The 17,353-nt window shown below is 48.4% G+C and overlaps 1 protein-coding gene across 1 annotated transcript; it reads right to left on the reverse strand.

Moving 5' to 3' along the window:
* Nucleotides 1-5: 5 nt before the first annotated feature.
* Nucleotides 6-17,010, reverse strand: LOC125481202 (glucagon receptor-like; the record flags this gene model as incomplete). The annotated part of the gene is made up of 11 exons (XM_048592439.1): nucleotides 6-1,467; nucleotides 2,792-2,833; nucleotides 5,569-5,707; nucleotides 7,384-7,472; nucleotides 7,574-7,643; nucleotides 9,878-9,938; nucleotides 11,177-11,336; nucleotides 14,508-14,661; nucleotides 15,386-15,492; nucleotides 16,642-16,763; nucleotides 16,903-17,010. Coding segments are annotated over 11 exons (1,367 nt in total), but the record flags the coding sequence as incomplete, so codon positions are not given.
* Between the last annotated feature and the right edge of the window lie 343 nt (nucleotides 17,011-17,353).

The following is a 17,353-nucleotide window of genomic DNA, read 5'->3' on the forward strand; positions in this document are numbered from 1 at the left end:
GGGAATTCACAGTTGGGAGTGGAGTCTTTATGCACACATATTGAAGTTCAGATATAATGCTGCACATCAGCTGTTTGCTTCCGTTTATTGTGCTGAAGTAAAAGTTCATCTCTGATCCTACAGTATCTTGCTCATGTGACCTGTACATAAAGGCCAAATGACATTGGACATCTTGTTCACATGAGGCTGGGATGGGACACACACACAGACACAGACACAGACAGGCAGGCAGACAGACAGACACACACACGCACACACACACACAGACAAATACCCCAACACAGACAGACAAATACCCCAACAGATACACACACGCACACAAAAAAAAAACCCTACCAAAACAGATACAAGCGCAGACTGCCACACACACACAGAGAAACACAGACAAGCACAGTCACTTGGTCTATCATATGGACTGCAGTGGTTGAAGAAGGAGGTACAGCACCACCTTTATGGGGCAATTAAGGATGGGCAGTGAATGCTGGTCTATCCGGTGATGACCACATCCTGTGCCAGACGAAAACACATAGACAGAGACAAACACAGACACACATATTCCACACAAATCACAAATAATTTAGGTTTAGCCAGGGCTTGACCGATCAGAGCTGCTGGCTGTGTGTTTGAAGAAAGGAAATCTGTGCACCAAGGTTAAAGTGGTTTCCGCTGAGAGCTGATTGTAGTCACCACCTGTTCAGTCACTCCTTCTTGTTCAGCGACATGCTATCTTAAATATCTCTGTTTCGTTTCATGGGGGTGTTTAACATCTATTACAAATCCTTCTTCCTCTCTAACCATCAGTGCTCCTTAAGTGCCACATTAATGCCGTTCCTAGTTAGGTAGACATCGCTTTTGATCACTATCGCCTGAATTGTTTTATTACTGCAAGTAACAGTGCAGTGAAAAATAGCCTGGAAGCAGGCACACGTATAGAGGAACATTGTTCTGAAAGCAGGGTGAAGTCAAAAGGGACATGGCCCAAGTTCCCTCAAAGGTTGTCATCAGGCATTTCCATGCAATAATTGTTGGTGAGCTCCTCTCTGCTTTCGGTTAGAGATTCGGTGATGTTTTCAAAGTCTTGCCTCGGGCTCACAGTCACCTCTTCTTTCTCAGTCCCAGCATAAAGCTGGCCATTGCCTGTCCACCTTCCATCTAACAGTTACTCTCCAACAAACACAAAGCTTTGTGCTCTGTTGGTTTCGGGCCCTCACAGCAAGGGAGCTTAGCCTTCAGTGTTATTTGTTCAGGCGGAGACTCGGGCTTTTCAGTGAATTGGGCCACGGGTTCCACAGTGTGGTGGGACGCCTCACTGTTCCCATTGTGGTAGTTACTGACCAGCTTGTGTTTCTCCAGGTTGGCACTTCCATTCCTGGCGTGTGATGGTTGACTGTAAGTGTGCCTGTACTCTTCCTCAATGTCCTGGCCCAGTTTCCACCTCTTCCATTTCTTGAGGAGCTCTGACTGCACCTGGGAATGGGAAGGGAGAAAACAGCAGCGGGTTATAAATGGAACTGAGCGGGAGGAAGTCTAAGAGAAACGACTGAGTGTAGGGACCACAGGCGGCTGAAGGAGGACAGCTAGTCAAGGAACAAGGGAAGTGCGTATGTGTGGCACCCTTCAACAATGGTGTGGGAAGGGAACAATGGGAATTTCATCCATTTTCCTTTCAACTTTATGAGGGATAAGGTATTAGCTTTCGAGTAATAGGAATTTATTCCCCTTCCTGCCTCTCCAGTGTCTCAGTCTCCATTTTCCTCCACCAGTTGATTCCTTTCAAACAAACCTCTCCATTTCTGTGCTAATGTAGGTGCTTTAAGACTCCCTATCATTTTAATTCAATATTGTCTTCAGAAATCAGCTCCCCTGGGTTCACAGCGTCTCTCAATCACAAGGGTACATCACGGAGTTAGCAGGGGAACACACAATTTCCACCTTAATGATCTGCTGCTATGTGTCAGTACTTCTCTGTAATAGTCTCATTCAGTCCCTCCTGTTCTTATTGGCTGAGCACTCTCCAGTTTTAGCTTCTAACTTTAGCTCAGTTGGAGAGTATTCTTGCCTCTGAGGTGGTAGGTAATGTGTAAAAGCCCGCTCGCCCCCACCCCAGACACTGGGGAGCAAGCTTCAGGCAGGAACAGTAGTGTAGTCTGCACCAAAACTAATGCTGCACTGTGAAAAGGTTATGATCTTCAAGATCAGATCTTAAACTGAGACCCCACGTAGATGCAAAAAAGGTCTAACGGCAGTATTCTGTGACCAGGCCAGATTCAACCATTGCAATCCCACTGAAACGGGTCACGTGACTGTTTCTCTCACTGCTACCTGTGGGATCTTCCTATGCGCTAATCGGCTGCCACACTCCCCGCCATCACAACAGCAACTCTGCTTCTTGAAACACTTGGGGAGCCTGGACGGCCTCTCAAGGTGTTACAGAGAAGCCAGCTCTTTATCTTACGTTAAGGTTAAGAAATGTTTCTACCTGAGGTATCTTCTGCCCTCCCCCTTTTCTTGGCCGGTCTCACGCCAGACGCCCAGCAATGGCGACTTTCGGCACTGGTGACAATGGACAGGTCATCCCCCACTCCCCCGACCCCCACCCTGGCCCTTAGCCCCTACACCAACCCCACCCCCCTTCCTCCCAAATATCATCCATTGCCCCATGACCTGAGCTCAGGTCAGGAACAAAGCTGCTGGCCACAGGAAGGCCAGTGAACTTCAGAAAGTTGACCCTCCCAATCCAATCTACACCAGGAATAGTACAGACAGAGACCAATTCCATTGGCTATTTTACCTCTCTGTTGACAAAGCAGTACAATATGGCAACCAGCATACCCTGCAAGACAAGAAGGAAGATGCGGTTAGGTTCTCCATTCTGTTGTCATCGGCGACAAATACATTTTGTTATCGGGATAATGGCCAATTGTGTATTATAGAGTGGAAAGAGGCTTGTGCATGCTTCATAGATACCAAATGGCTCAATTGTCTGTGTTATCAGGTCAATATAGATCGGCCTGTCTCAAATCATTGCCACAGAGAATGGATGGTCTAATGGTATTACCATGAGACCATTAATCCAGAGACCCAGGTGATGCTCTAGCTGTTGGGGTTTCATGGCAGATTCAATACGAATCTGAGATTGAACGTTTAGTTATGCCAAATTGTTGGGGAAAAGCCCATGGGGTTCACTAATTTTCTTCGCGACCAGGAGAAAACCAATTCGAACTGGCTCACACATGACTCCAGACCCACAGCAATATGGCTGCCTGTTCACAGCCCTCTGGGAAACTAGCTACAGGCAATAAATGCTGGTCATCGACGCCTACATCCTGCAAATGAATTTTGAAAAAATCTGGAATCTCCGCAGGAGCGAAGTGAGGAGAGTTTGTTGGGGAGGTTCTTTCACATGAGCTGGACATTGCTGCCCACAGCCAGCTGGACACAGCAAGATGGCAAAGCCTTTCTCATGTCACTGGGGGCCCTAGGGCAGGACTCGACTCGGGAACTTCTAGCTCTGAGGCTGGTTCACTACCCACTGCGCCTCCTCTGAGACAAGTAGCTGCCTTCAGAAAGGAGCTGGATCTGGTTAGAAGTGGGACTGGTGGTTCCGGATCTGGACTGGGATTTAGACTGGAGTTGGTGGGAGTCTCGTTTGCTGGCCAGACTGCCCCTCAATCTGCTATCTTCTTTTTGAAAAGCCCCTCAAAATTGGGTCACCTAAAAACACAAGGGCAGCAGGTAGAGGGCAGATAGCCTGTAACTCCCCTCTAAGCCATGCACCATTCTGATATCAAACTATATCACCGTTCCTTCATGGTCTCTGGGACAACATCCTGAAACCGCTCACCTTATAGGACAAAGGATGTCCTAAAGGACTGCAGCAGATCAAGGACGAGGCTCCGTAGGGCAGTGAGTGTTAGAAAATAAATGCTGGCCTGGCGAGAGAGCCTCACAACCCATGGGTGAAAGAGATTAATCAGACACATGGCTGTGCCCCAGATCTTGGGAGGGGTGGAAATCCTGCCCTTCTAGCTCTCCAATTGCTGCTAGCCAGTCAGAGGCCTGTGACTCTTCATTGCTTGGCAGCACCAACAGGGGGTTGGTGGTTGTTGCTGGTAAGGTGTCTACCAGAGACTTGGGCATTGCCAAGGTGGACGGTGGTGGGACAGGGATCATAGGGGCTTGGAGGAGGCAGCTGTCAGTTGGGGAACTCCCTTCCCAATACTGGGTCCCTCAATCGGAGGCACTACATCTCTTTAAATGAGGGATCCTCCACTGCTCAGGCACCTGCAGGCAACACCACATCAGCTTGCTTGGCCTACTACTAGCACGGCAGGGGCCCTGCCCATCTCTGGGTAAATACCAGGGTGGGGGGACCCTTAAGCAGGCGTTAACGGCGGTCCCTTCATGGTCTGAGTCAGTGAGTCCATCACGCAATATCATCCTGCCCAATCTAATGGCTCCCTGACAGTGGAACTGCTCAGTCACTTCACCAGCCCTGACGTCCCAATGGAGTGAGCCTTTGGAGAGAAACGGGGATACTGAACGTGTGCCCATCTGTCAAGGGATTCTTCTGACACACATCCTGCCTTTGGGCAGGAGCTTAGAGGATCAATACCGGGCCAGGACCTGAGGACAGAGGACTTGGGGTGGCATGGTGGCTCAGTGGTTAGAACATAGAACAGTACAGGCCCACGATGTTGTGCCTAATTTTTACCCTAAACCTAAGGTCTGTCTAACCTCCACCCCTACCTTATATTATCATCCATATGCCTATCTAATAGCTGCTTAAATGCCCCTAATGAGGCCGACTCCACTACCCTCTCCAACAATGCATTCCACGCCCCTACCACTCTCTGAGTAAAGAACCTACCTCTGACATCTCCCCTGTATCTACCTCCACTCACTTTAAAACTATGCCCCCTCATAATAGCTACCTCCACCCTAGGAAAAAGTCTCTGGTTAGCCCTGCTGCCTCACAGTGCCAGGGACCCGGGTTCAATTCCTTCCTCGGGCAACTGTCTGTGTGGAGTTTGCACATTCTCCCTGCGTCTGCGTGGGTTTCCTCCGGGTGCTCCAGTTTCCTTCCACAGCCCAAAGATATGCAGGCTAGGTGGATTGGCCATTAGAAATTTCCTATACTGTTCAGGGGTGTGTAGATTATGTGGGTTATAGGGGGGTGGGTCTGGGTGGGATGTTCTGAGGGTTGGTGTGGACTTGTTGGGCCGAAGGGCCTGTTTCCGCACTGTAGGGGTTCTTTGACGATGAAAGGTGGCACATTGGTAACATGGCCAAACATCAACCTGCAAACTCACCCTCAAACACCCAGCACGCGCCAACAGTACGGGTGGGAGAGTTCGCTGGTCAGCATTTGACAAAAATACAACATAACACAAATAATCAAATATCACTGGGCTCTCCACCATCACAATCCATGGCTCCAGGCTGCAACGTGCAGGTAAAGAGCACACTGCCATGGAAACCCTGACTGAGTTGCATCACCTCAGCCCCCACTGCTCCCTCTGAGAGAGTCAAATAAATCAGGGCCATCGCTGCTGAGGTGGACCGTACCTGAAAGGAATTTAAAAAGAGGTCGAAGAAGAGCTTGACGTGTCGAAGAGTCCCCTGGGCGTGTTCATCTGTGATAAAGGCAAACACCACTTCATGGATCCCCAACAACGGGATCAGAGTCAGTGTGGACTTGGCCAGTCTGCGGGGAGAGAGACGCAGGCAGATAGAGAGACAGTTAGTGAGTGCGGAGCGAACAGAGCTGAGCTGCGACCCCCCAGCTCCTCAACTATCAGCAAGGCCTTGCAACCCGAGCTCTCTCACATCAGCTAGTTTGTCAGCTCTTCGTTCACTTCCCTCACACTCCCCTTCAACACTGGATCCCAGTCCTCACTGATTAGATCCCAGTCCGAGCTGAGTGGATCCCAGTCCTGGCTGATAGGCCAGTGAGGCTGCCTAGTTAGACTCCCCAGCCTGGATTGGAAGTGATTTCCATCAGGCTCCCCTCCATGGCCAGGCCCTGGTCAGACAGTGAGGATAATGGGCCGGTTCTTACTCCGGGTCTGCAAACCCTGACCCTAAACCAGCTTCACCCTCATTCAAACACACAGTGCCTCCGGCTGAGGGATGCAGTGTCGGGGAGGAAGTGAGAGCCGCCCCTGTTCGATAATCCAACTCCCAACCCCCACCCCATGATCCCTGACCCATCACCGTCCACCTGATACCCCCCCTGCCTCAGGAATGCCCGAACCCCCAGTGGACAGCACTGGAGAGCTGTGCTGAGAGACAGGCAGGCGCTACCATTGCCTGGGTCACTGTTCCTGGGAAGATCAGAGCAGGCACGAGAGAAAAGGGTCAGCACCCTCACCGTCCAGACCACACCGACCAGACCGCACCGACCAGACCTACCGTCCAGACCGCACTGACCAGACCGCTCCATCCAGACCTCACTGACCAGACTGCACCGACCAGGCCACACTGACCAGACCACTCCATCCAGACCGCATTGACCAGACCGCACCGACCAGGCTGCACCGACCAGACCGCTCCATCCAGACCGCACCGACCAGACCGCACCGTCCAGACCCCTCCGTCCAGACCGCACTGATCAGGCTGCACCGTCCAGACCGCACCGACCAGGCCGCACTGACCAGACCGCACTGACCAGGCCGCACCGTCCAGACCGTACCGCCCAGACCGCACGGTCCAGACCGCACTGACCAGACCGCACCGACCAGGCCGCACCGTCCAGACCGCACTGACCAGACCGCTCCGTCCGGACCGCACTGACCAGACTGCACTGACCAGACCGCACTGTCCAGACCACACTGACCAGACCGCACTGACCAGACCCCTCTGTCCAGACCCCACTACCCAGACCCCTACATCCAGACCCCTCCATCCAGACCCCTCCATCCAGACCCCTCCGTCCAGAACCCTCTGTACAGACCGCACTGTCCAGACAAACTGCCCAGGGTCACTGTCCAGGCCACACCATCTGGTTGTCAGTTGCCGGGGACATAACCCTTTCTGCTCAAGTGAGGGCAGCTTTATGCTACCTGGAATTTGACGACGACTATTTTTTAAACCCTCTATGCTTTAGCCCCAGACAATAATGTCTCTGGACTGGCCCCTTGGACATGACTCTCCATCTGCCTGGGAATGAGCTCTCCACCCAGTTTCACAGGCCGTTCTCCTCACCATTGTTTTGGTGTACCTCATTTTCAACCTCAGAAAGATTAAATAAAAACAGATTGGAGGGGTAGAACAGGAGGAATAGAAATGGGGAGGGTAAAGGAAAGGATGTGACGGATGGATGGATGGAGAGGAGAGACTGGAAGGGGAGGATAACCTGAAAGATTAAACAAATAGTCTTACCTGAATTTATAATCTGTGTATCTCATCTGGTGAGCTCTGAGTTTAGACACAAGAATGTGAATAATTCTGATAAAAATGAAGAAATTGATCTGGAAGAAAACAAAGAGGCCTTGTAAGAATTAACATTAGAGTGCTCTCTGAATTTTGATGGTGTAATTCTGTACATGGGGTGAAATATTGTCCACTGTACCAGTATAGACAGCAGGATAGGAGAACGGATAATCCACCAGTATGCCATGTTTTTGTTTGTTGTCCAACACCTGTAGGTAAACGAGGTTTTGGTGAGTTTGAACATCAGAGACAGAACTGAGAAACCGACTCCCCCTGTCCTGGATTCCACTTTCTCCCAAAAAGCATCAACACAAACTCTAAGGTTCAGTTACTGTCACAAGGGCTCGATGAAACCTTGACCTGTATCAGAAATGCACCCATTAGCTCCTGATGATGCTCGATTCCCTACATTTGTTTCTTTTCCGTTAGGATTGGTATCCAGACGGTGTTGGGAATCGGGAATGTATTAGTTGGGAGGTGGGAAACATCACAACCTTTAGAAAAAGTACATGGATGAGCGCTGGAAATGTCATAACTCTCATGGCAATGGGCCTACTTCTGGAAAGTGAGGTTAATACAGGTAGGTCGATGGGACGAAGGGCCTCTTCTGTGCTGTATGCCTCCATGACTGGTCTCAGTCAGGATCAGTATCTGCAGCGTGCATTGGGAAGGCAACTGAGGATAGTAAAGGTGTTAAAGTCCCCAAACCCTTTGAGATTTTTCAGCCACTGCTCCCTCTGAGCACTAATCGTTTCCAGAATGTTCTGATGAAGGATTCAATTTGCAAATCTTCAATTTGCTCCTTTTATTGTTGTTGTTGGGAGGGACAGTTAAGTAAGGTTGCTTGAGCACAACAGGGAGACAGGAATTATGTTGGTGGAGTTACATGAATAAGGGTGGAACTGTTAACACCAGCAGAGATCCTACGGGCAGAATGGCCACATTTCGTCCTGTAAACACTGCCATTTTTATAGGAAGACAACAAACAATCAAATAAAATTTTCCCAACCTTCCAGCCTCACTCCATCCTCCAGCCCCACACTATCCCAGTAAAGAAAACAATTCCATCCAGGTTTGTAACAATTCCTGAAAGTGTGTGTGGGAACCTCCTATATAATTTGCACAGAATGAGTGGGTATATGCTCAGCTCATCCTTCTGTGGGTGGCACGTTTAGAGTCAACTTTCTCTAATGGAATGAGAGACTTGGTGTTTCCCCTCTGAGATGGTCATCACCGCACTGAGTGAAGCTCTGACTCTCCTACAGTGGTAGGGCTCCGACCCCTGGAGTAGAAGGCCCAGGTTCAAGTCCTGCATCATTCCTGAATGGAAAGCTTAACATATGAGCAATGTTTGAGGACTCTGGGACTATACTTATTGGAGTTTAGAAGGATGAGGGAGGATCTAATTGAAACCTACAGAATACTGAATGGCCTGGACAAAGTGGATGTTGGGAAGATATTTCCATTGGTAGGAGAGACTAGGACCTGAGGGCACAGCCTTAGAGTAAAGGGAAGACCTTTTAGAACGGAGATAAGGAGAAACTTCTTCAGCCAGAGAGTGGTGAATCTATGGAATTCACTGCCACAGAAGGCTGTGGAGGCCAGGTCATTGAGTACATTGAAGACTGAGATAGATAGGTTCTTGATTACCAAGGGGATCAAGGGTTACGGGGAGAAAGTGGGAGAATGGGGTTGAGGAACTTATCAGCCATGATTGAATGGCAGAGCAGACTTGATGGGCTGAATGGCCTAATTTCTGCTCCTATGTCTTATGGTCTTATGGTCTGCTCCAGAGGTGTGTAATAACAACTCTGACCAGATTGATTAGAAAAATGGGTTAAATAATATGCTATGGACCAGACCAAACCCTCTCAAAATACATAAAGAAGAAAGTCTAGACCTTAACTTTTTCTTATTTTAAAGGCAAGTGTCAGGTGTTGCATTCTGGATGAATTTGATTGGTCAAACTACCAGTCATGAAGCAAAACACACTCTATTCATAGACTAACTAACTAACTAACTAGCTAGAGCTCCAAAAGCATGTGATCTCAAACAAACCTAGTGGACTATAACCAAATGTCGTATGACTTCTGATCTTGTCCATCCCAGTCCAACACCGGCACCTCTACATCGTGTTCGAACTTAGAAAGAGGCCGTTCGGCTCATTGTGTCTGTACTAGCTCTGCAAGTTTTGTTTGAGATTGTTGATGGAACCTGGTGTGAGGCTCTTTTGTGCTGGATGGCAAAGTCAGGCCATTGTGGTGACTTAATTTGTCGTTTGCTCATGTCGAAGGTTTGTGGAGTGGGGTAACCTATCCCCCGCCCACTCTTCCACCGCCCCCACCAACCCCCGCACGCCCCCACCCCCACCCCCCTTCCCCTCGGGGTTGTGAAAAAGTGACAGGCTCCAGAACCAAACATTCATGCCATTGGGTCAACTTACCCAGTATTTTCATATAAATACTTGACAACCACCCAAGGAACAACGAATAACACTGGTGCTCCTGAAAACCAACATAAAACAGTACAACCTGGGTTACTGCAGAGTGAAAGTGGGAATCCTTTTGGAAGACAGTGCACTGCCATAACATTGTCTCTATGCCTGGCCTTTGCCTATAGCTCACTTTCCTCATTTCATCATTTCCAAAGATGGAGAGTGATAATCGATGTGTGGTATTGATGGTCAAGTTGGGCCTGGCCTTCTGTGGAAACACCCAAACCCAAATCTCACCTGATGCCCACACACACCTTTACCAATCCCCACATGGGCACTGGGCTGGCAAAACCTCTTGCCACCCTGGGGTCACCAAGACTTGGAAGGGGGTGTGATGGCAGTCGGAATGCCTCCATTACCTTCCGGCTCTTCTCGAGTGTATTGAGAAATAGAACAGGAGTAGGCCATTCAGCCCTTTGAGCCTGTTCTGTCATTCAACACTATCTCGAGCTGATCATTCGCAGCACTGGGTCAGACTGAACTCCAGTCCCTTCTCAGTGAAGTGGAGCTTTCACTGAGACGTCAAATGAAACAGCTGCAGTAACCAGCCTGGGAGGAGGGGATTACAAATCCTGACGAGCTATAGGGAAGATGCTGTTAAACTTGAGAGGGTGCTGAAAAGATTTGCAAGGATGTTGCCAGGGACTGGAGGGTTTGAGCTACAGGGAGAGACTGAATTGACTGGGGCTATTTTCCCTGGAGAGTTGGAAGCTGAGGGCTGACCTTATAGAGGTTTATAAAATCATGAGATAGAGTGAATAGACAAGATTTTATTGCCATGGTAGGGAAATTCAAAACCAGAGGGCATAGGTTTAAAGTGAGAAGGGCAAGCTTTAAAAGGGGCCTAAGGGGTAACTTTTTCATACAGAGGGTGGTGCATGTATGGAATGAGCTGCCAGAGGAAGTGGTGGAGGCTGGTACAATTACAGCCTTTAAAAGGCATCTGGATGGGTGATTTTAAAAGGAAAGGTTTAAAGGGACTTGGGCAAAAAGCTGGCAAATGGGACTAGGTTAATTGAGGATATCTGGTCAGCATGGATGAGTTGGGCCGAAGGGCCTGTTTCCATGCTGTACAGCTCTATGACTCTAAGTTGCTGGAGGGGGCCGTGACTGCATGATCCACCGATCCAGCACGGATTCCTTTTGAAGTTCTGGGGTACATTGGAAATGGTCGCGACAGTGATCTGACTGATAATGGCGAATCCCTGTTCCCAGATAACAACGAGCAGGAGGCAACTGAACACCTACCCCAGCCAATGCATAAATAAATATTAAAGTAGCTCTTTTCAGAGAAGACAGCAATCACCAGCAGGTTGTGTAAGTAGATCCCTTCGATCAGCAGCCAATAATAATTTGCCCCGATGCAGTATTGCATGAGGACTTGAGCTGTTCTACAACCTGCTGCAGTCTGTTTGAAAGAGAGAAACACGGGTTAGATGACTCATTGCTAAATGGGTGCAGGAGTGTAAAATGTGTGTGTGTGAGTGTAAAATGAACGGCCAGGTAGATCAATGTGAGCCCATCGATTTTGGCAGGAGGAAAGGCGGTCTCATGATCCTGGCAAAAAACGAATCTCCTAATGAGTTTGAAGAGCCAAGGGATTTGGTGCTAAACTAGAAAATAGTGGGGCCACAAGAAGGCGAAACAAAGCATGAGGGTTCGTTTCTGGGGTTGGGGGAGGTTAGCGTTGAGAAGTGATGTTAAACTTGTACAGAACCTTACTTTGACCACACATAAACCATAAACACTTCTCATCTCCCTTTTAGAAAAAGATAGACTGAGAACGCAAAACAGATTCACAGGAATGTGACCGAAACTGAGAGCGTATCTGACACAAACGATTGTGCATTCAGGGGGTCCTTCCCCTAGAAAAGAGAAATACAACTGCAGACTCGATAGGGACCGTAAAGGCTACAAAAAAAGTTGGTGATAACTGTGATTGGGTTTTTTTCCCTTAGAGACAATGTTTCTACTTGCAAAGACCAAGTCTGGGGGGATGGGAATGCAATGAATCTGCAAATCCAGAGACATTTAGGTGAAATGTCTTTATCCAGAGAGTGGCTAGACTGTGGAACATGGTAAAGGGTAGTTGAGACATGAGGGTGATCCCTTCAAAGGGTGGGAGGCAGTTTAGGGATAATGAACCTGTTCAGACATACTATGACACACCTCCAGGATAGATGGGATTTGAACCCTGACCCTCTGGCCCAGAGGTAAAGACATTACTACTGCACCAGACGAGTCCTGGGAGGAGATCTGTGTGGAGCATTAGTCCCAGCTTGGACCAACGGAGAAGAATGGCCTCTTTCTGTGTTGTCAAGACTTCGTAAGGAGCAAGGAGCAGGAGCTGATAATGTTATAAATGCTACATCATTGAGTGTGTCTAAGAGCATACCCTAGGTGTTATCAAGCGCAACTGATATTAATTGGAAAGTCTAGAGGACGACATAAAAAGCAGGTTCTTCCTGTAAGGGAACAGTAATCTGTACTCATGCTGTAAAGGGGTATATTGTGAATGAATTGATGGGGAAGACACACTGAACCCCACTTTGCCCATTGCCCAGTTTGATGATGGCCAGAAGTTTTTTCCCCCCCTTTATTTATTCACAGGATGAGGGCGTTGCTGGCTAGGGCAGCATTTATTGCCCATCCCTAATTGCCCAGATGGCAGTTCACAGCCAACTACATTGCTATGGGTCTGGAGTCACATGTAGGCCAGACCAGGTAAGGATGGCAGTTTCCTTCCCTAAAGGACATTAGTGAGCCAGATGGGTTTTAATGACAATCGATAATGGATTCATGGCCATCATTAGACTGTTAATTCCAGATATTTCACAGATGTCTAAATTGAAAACATTTTACTGTTTTTCTCGCTGAAAAAGTACACACGACAATGGAAAGGTCATTCATTCACTCAGTGTTCTGGTGCCATTCCACAAGCCTGTGAATTTGATGTCAATTTCAGGTCAGTTTTTTGCTGGGGCCTTTGAAGCTGGCTGGAGGAATGACACAGCCGGCCTCCGACAGACAACGGTGAGCTAATGTACACCTCCCTGGGCTGACAGTTACCTCACTCCACATCAGCTCCCAGTTTCTGTAAAAATCCTCCAGCATTTTAATAGTCTGTACTTACACTTGGGCTAGACCTCATGGGAAACAGAATTCAATCAAGACTGTGTTCATTCCCTAATTATGGACTAAACGTCTCATGTAATCCTGGACTAAGCAAACTGCTTGTTTCGCTAATCATTAGATCCTTGGGTTAATCACACTGGACCATTGTCAAAAGGATTTGAAGAACAGCAAAATATTTTATCCAGCTCATGAGTTCTGTACTGTTTCCTCTCTTTCTTTAGCAGAGTTGGGGGAGGGCCCAAATGGGCCCAGAAATGCATTGGCCCATGTGACCAGCTTCTGATCATGTACAATTCCCAAATCCTGGCTGGCTGGATGATATTCTGACATGAATACTTCCGATTTATCAGGCAGTGTCTATCCCCAATGGAGTGGGGCTGCTGTACAGAATCATAGAACCCCTACAGTGTGGAAACAGGCCCTTCGGCCCAACAAGTCCACATCAACCCTCAGAGCATCCCACCCAGACCCATCCCCCCATAACCCACCTAATCTACACATCCCTGAACACTACGGGCAATACAGCATGGCCAATTCACCTAGCCTGCACATCTTTGGACTGTGGCAGGAAACTGGACCACCCGGAGGAAACCCACGCAGACACGGGGAGAATGTGCAAACTCTGCATGGACAGTTGCCTGAGGGTGGAATCGAACCCAGATCCCTGGTGCTGTGAGGCAGCAGGGCTAACCACTGAGCCACCGTGGAGGTGCTCATGTAGTTTCAATGTCACTGGACCATCTATCCAAAGGCCCGAGACTAATGATCTTGGGATCGTGGTTCAGAGGGTGAAGTTTGAATCCAACAAAATTCTGGAGCTAAAAACTAGCCTCATGGCAACCGTTGTCATCAAAACCATTCAGTTTGCTAATGTCCTTTTGGGATGGAGATCTGCCGTCCTGGCCTGTGCATGACTCCAGGCCAAAGATATGTGGGTGGCTCTTCATTGCCCAGCAAGGCACTGAGTTAGAATCCCTACAGTGTGGGACCAGGCCATTTGGCCCATCAAATCCACACCAACCCTCTGTAGAACATCCCACCCAGTTGCTGTAACCCTGCATTTCCCATGGCTAACTCACCCAGCCTACACATTCTGGGACACTACAGGCAATTTAGCATGGCATATCCACCCTAACCTGCACATTTTGGACTGTGGGAGGGAACCAGAGGAGGAAACCCACACAGAAACGGGGAGAATGTGCAGACTCCACACAGCCCGAGGGTGGAATTGAATCTGTGGGCCTAGTGCTATGAGGCAGCAGTGCTAACCACTGAGACATCGTGCCACTACAGCTCAAGGGCGACTAACATTGGCAATAAATGTTTGCCTTGCCAGTGACACACATCCCAAGAAAGGATTTGTAAAAAGCATGATGGCCAAGTATCTGGTTACCAGTGAGTGTTTCCCCTTCAAACCAACATGAAATCACCTGAGAGGACCTACCTCATTGTTAAACCAGACTTTAATATCAACATCCTCTGTGATTTGTTTGTACTGCGTTTTGAAAAGAGCGTCTTTAATGAGGATAGAGACTGCTCGAAGGATGAATGAGGCGAACAGGTTCATGTGGATGTAGTTCCGCATACAGTGAAGCTTCCTGGGGGAAAAATACAGATGATTAAGAACGGTGGGTCAGACAGGTTTCAGATCAGCGGGACTGGATTTCTCTTCCTGTGAGCCTTGTGCGAAGGGAAAGTTGAACGCTGCCGCAGTTTTGGGAAAGACTGTGTCTCCAATATGAATACCAAGATTGGGTCGAGGGCAATTAGCTGCAGAGTTAGACCCCCCTCCTCACTCTTCCCCAACACCAAATCATCTTCCGCGGCCCATCCTGATTTTCTCCACACTGACCGTAAATCCTGGTGGAAGATATTTTCTAATCAGCCGTTCAGATGTGTTGTGACACACCTCTAAAGCAGGTGGGAGTTGAGCCTAGGCCTTCTGGTCCAGAGGTAGGGATGGTACCAGGGCACCACGAAAGCCCGCCATCTCTTGGCATAGGCTGATCATTCAGCGGAATGTTTGACTCGTTCTTTGCAGCGGACTCATTTGGCGCGAGTGGTTATTTAGATCGTAGAGTGAAGGGGTCAACTTTGACCCACATCTCTGGCCTGGATGGGGATCCACGGTCAACAGGTCAAAGGTCAGCGTGCTGGAGGTGAGAGGTCAGAGAACTAGAGGTAACGTTAGCACATTATAGGTGAAAAGTGAGTGCACTGTAAGTGGAAAGTCATTGCACTCGAAATGAAAGGTCAGAGAACTAGAGGTGAAAGATCAAAGCATTAGTGGCTCGATATTTGATTGCATCACCAAACTCTTACCCAAATCCCACCAGAATTCCCAGGGCCAACACCAGGGTTCCCAAGGACAGCGAATATCCCACTGTGTACATTATCTTGAAACCGTGTAAAATCTTCCCTTGTTCCTGCTGAAAAGTGATAGAAAATACTGATTACCAAAGGCATGATGGGTAGCACAGCAGCTCCATAATTCCAGAGGGAGCCCCAAAACAGTTTTTGGGCAGAAATGCGGGAAAGCAGCCATCTTTGTTAATTCTGATGAAATAGTTGAGAGACATGGTGATCAGAGAATATCTGAGCAGATATCATTATATACATTCAGCAAAAAAAAGGAGGTGGAATCTAAAGAATATAATACAGGAAGGCAGAGTACAGAGCCCATTTGTTATATTGTGTGGCTGCTAGCTCTTTGAAACTCCAGTCTGAGTTCCTCCACTTCCATAGTCCTTTCCCACAGCCCAGGCATGGAGCTGTTTCCAGAGAATATGATTAGAAATTCAGCGCGTTTTTCCTCATTATTCATTCACAGGATGTGGGTATTACTGGCTAGGCCAACATTTATTGCCCGGAGGGCAGTTGGGAGTCAACCACATTGCTGTGGGTCTGGAGTCACATGTAGGCCAGACCGTGTAAGGATGGCAGTTTACATCCCTAAAGGACATTAGTGAGCCAGAAGGGGTTTTGCCCCGACCATCAGCAAGGGCTCATGGTCATCATTAGACTCTTAGCTCCAGATATTTATTGAATTCAAATTCCACCATCTGCCGTGGTGGGATTTGAACCTGGGTCCCCAGAATATTACCTGGGTCCCTGCAGTAACAGTCCAGCGATAATACCACTAGACCATCACCTCCACTCAAAACGGCAGCATCGCACAGAACAGCCATTAAAGTCCTGGCCTAATATTCGGTCTCTACATCTCAATAAATAAAGATTGAAGCAGGAACAAAAACAGAAGTTGCTGGAAAAGCTCAGCAGGTCTGGCAGCATCTGTGAAGAAAAAAATCGGAGTTAATGCTTCGGGTCTGGTGACCTTTTCTTCACAGATGCTGCCAGACCTGCTGAGCTTTACCAGCAACTTCTGTTTTTGCTCCTGATTTACAGCATCCGCAGTTCTTTCGGGTTTCATAAAGATTGAAGCAGGACTGGCATAGGCGCTTTGCCTGTCTTGTGATGGATTGCGGGCCCCAGTACAAACACTCACACCCCACTGTGATTCCTGTGATTATTCAATCATTCGGACAGCTAGCCGGTGCTGGGGATATTGGTGCTCCCACCTGAGCTCGGTCATCCTTGGGATCATCTTTGCATTGGCTACTGTCTCTCCAGGGCTGTTTAATGGAGTCCATCACCCAGTTACCATCAGGCCCGCACTTTCTGAAAACGAAGCCGTCCTGCACTGTAACAGACAGAAATTAATCACCTCCTTCACATTAAAGTCAGGCTGAACTCTTCCGCACTGTACGATTCACTGCTTCAAGTTTATTTAGTTTTTATCCAAGCAACATCACTGGAAGTTCTCAGTGAAAGACTTTTACCTGTATTATACCACGGTAAGTACCAGGGACAGGAAACGTTCACAGTGGTGTTTGGGAGACCATCGGGCCAACAGGCGTACTTGTCGAAGGTCCGATTACACACGACACCTACCGAGAAAACACAAGGGACCGACTCACTGAAGGTTTGCAGATGCAACCTGATGTTAGCCTCAGTTCAATTGATAACCACTGCACTAACCCAGGGACATAACCTCCGCACTAACCCAGTGGCATAACCACCGCACTAACCCAGAAACATAACCACTAACTAACCCAGTGACATAACCACTAAACTAACCCAGGGACATAACCTCCGCACTAACCCAGTGGCATAACCACCGCACTAACCCAGGGACATAACCACCGCAATAACCCAGGGACATAACCACCGCACTAACCCAGGAACATAACCGCTAACTAACCCAGGGACATAACCACCGCACTAACCCAG

Source organism: Rhincodon typus, unplaced genomic scaffold, assembly GCF_021869965.1.
Source record: "Rhincodon typus isolate 14 unplaced genomic scaffold, sRhiTyp1.1 hic_rhity00001222, whole genome shotgun sequence".
NCBI classification, from domain to species: domain Eukaryota; kingdom Metazoa; phylum Chordata; class Chondrichthyes; order Orectolobiformes; family Rhincodontidae; genus Rhincodon; species Rhincodon typus.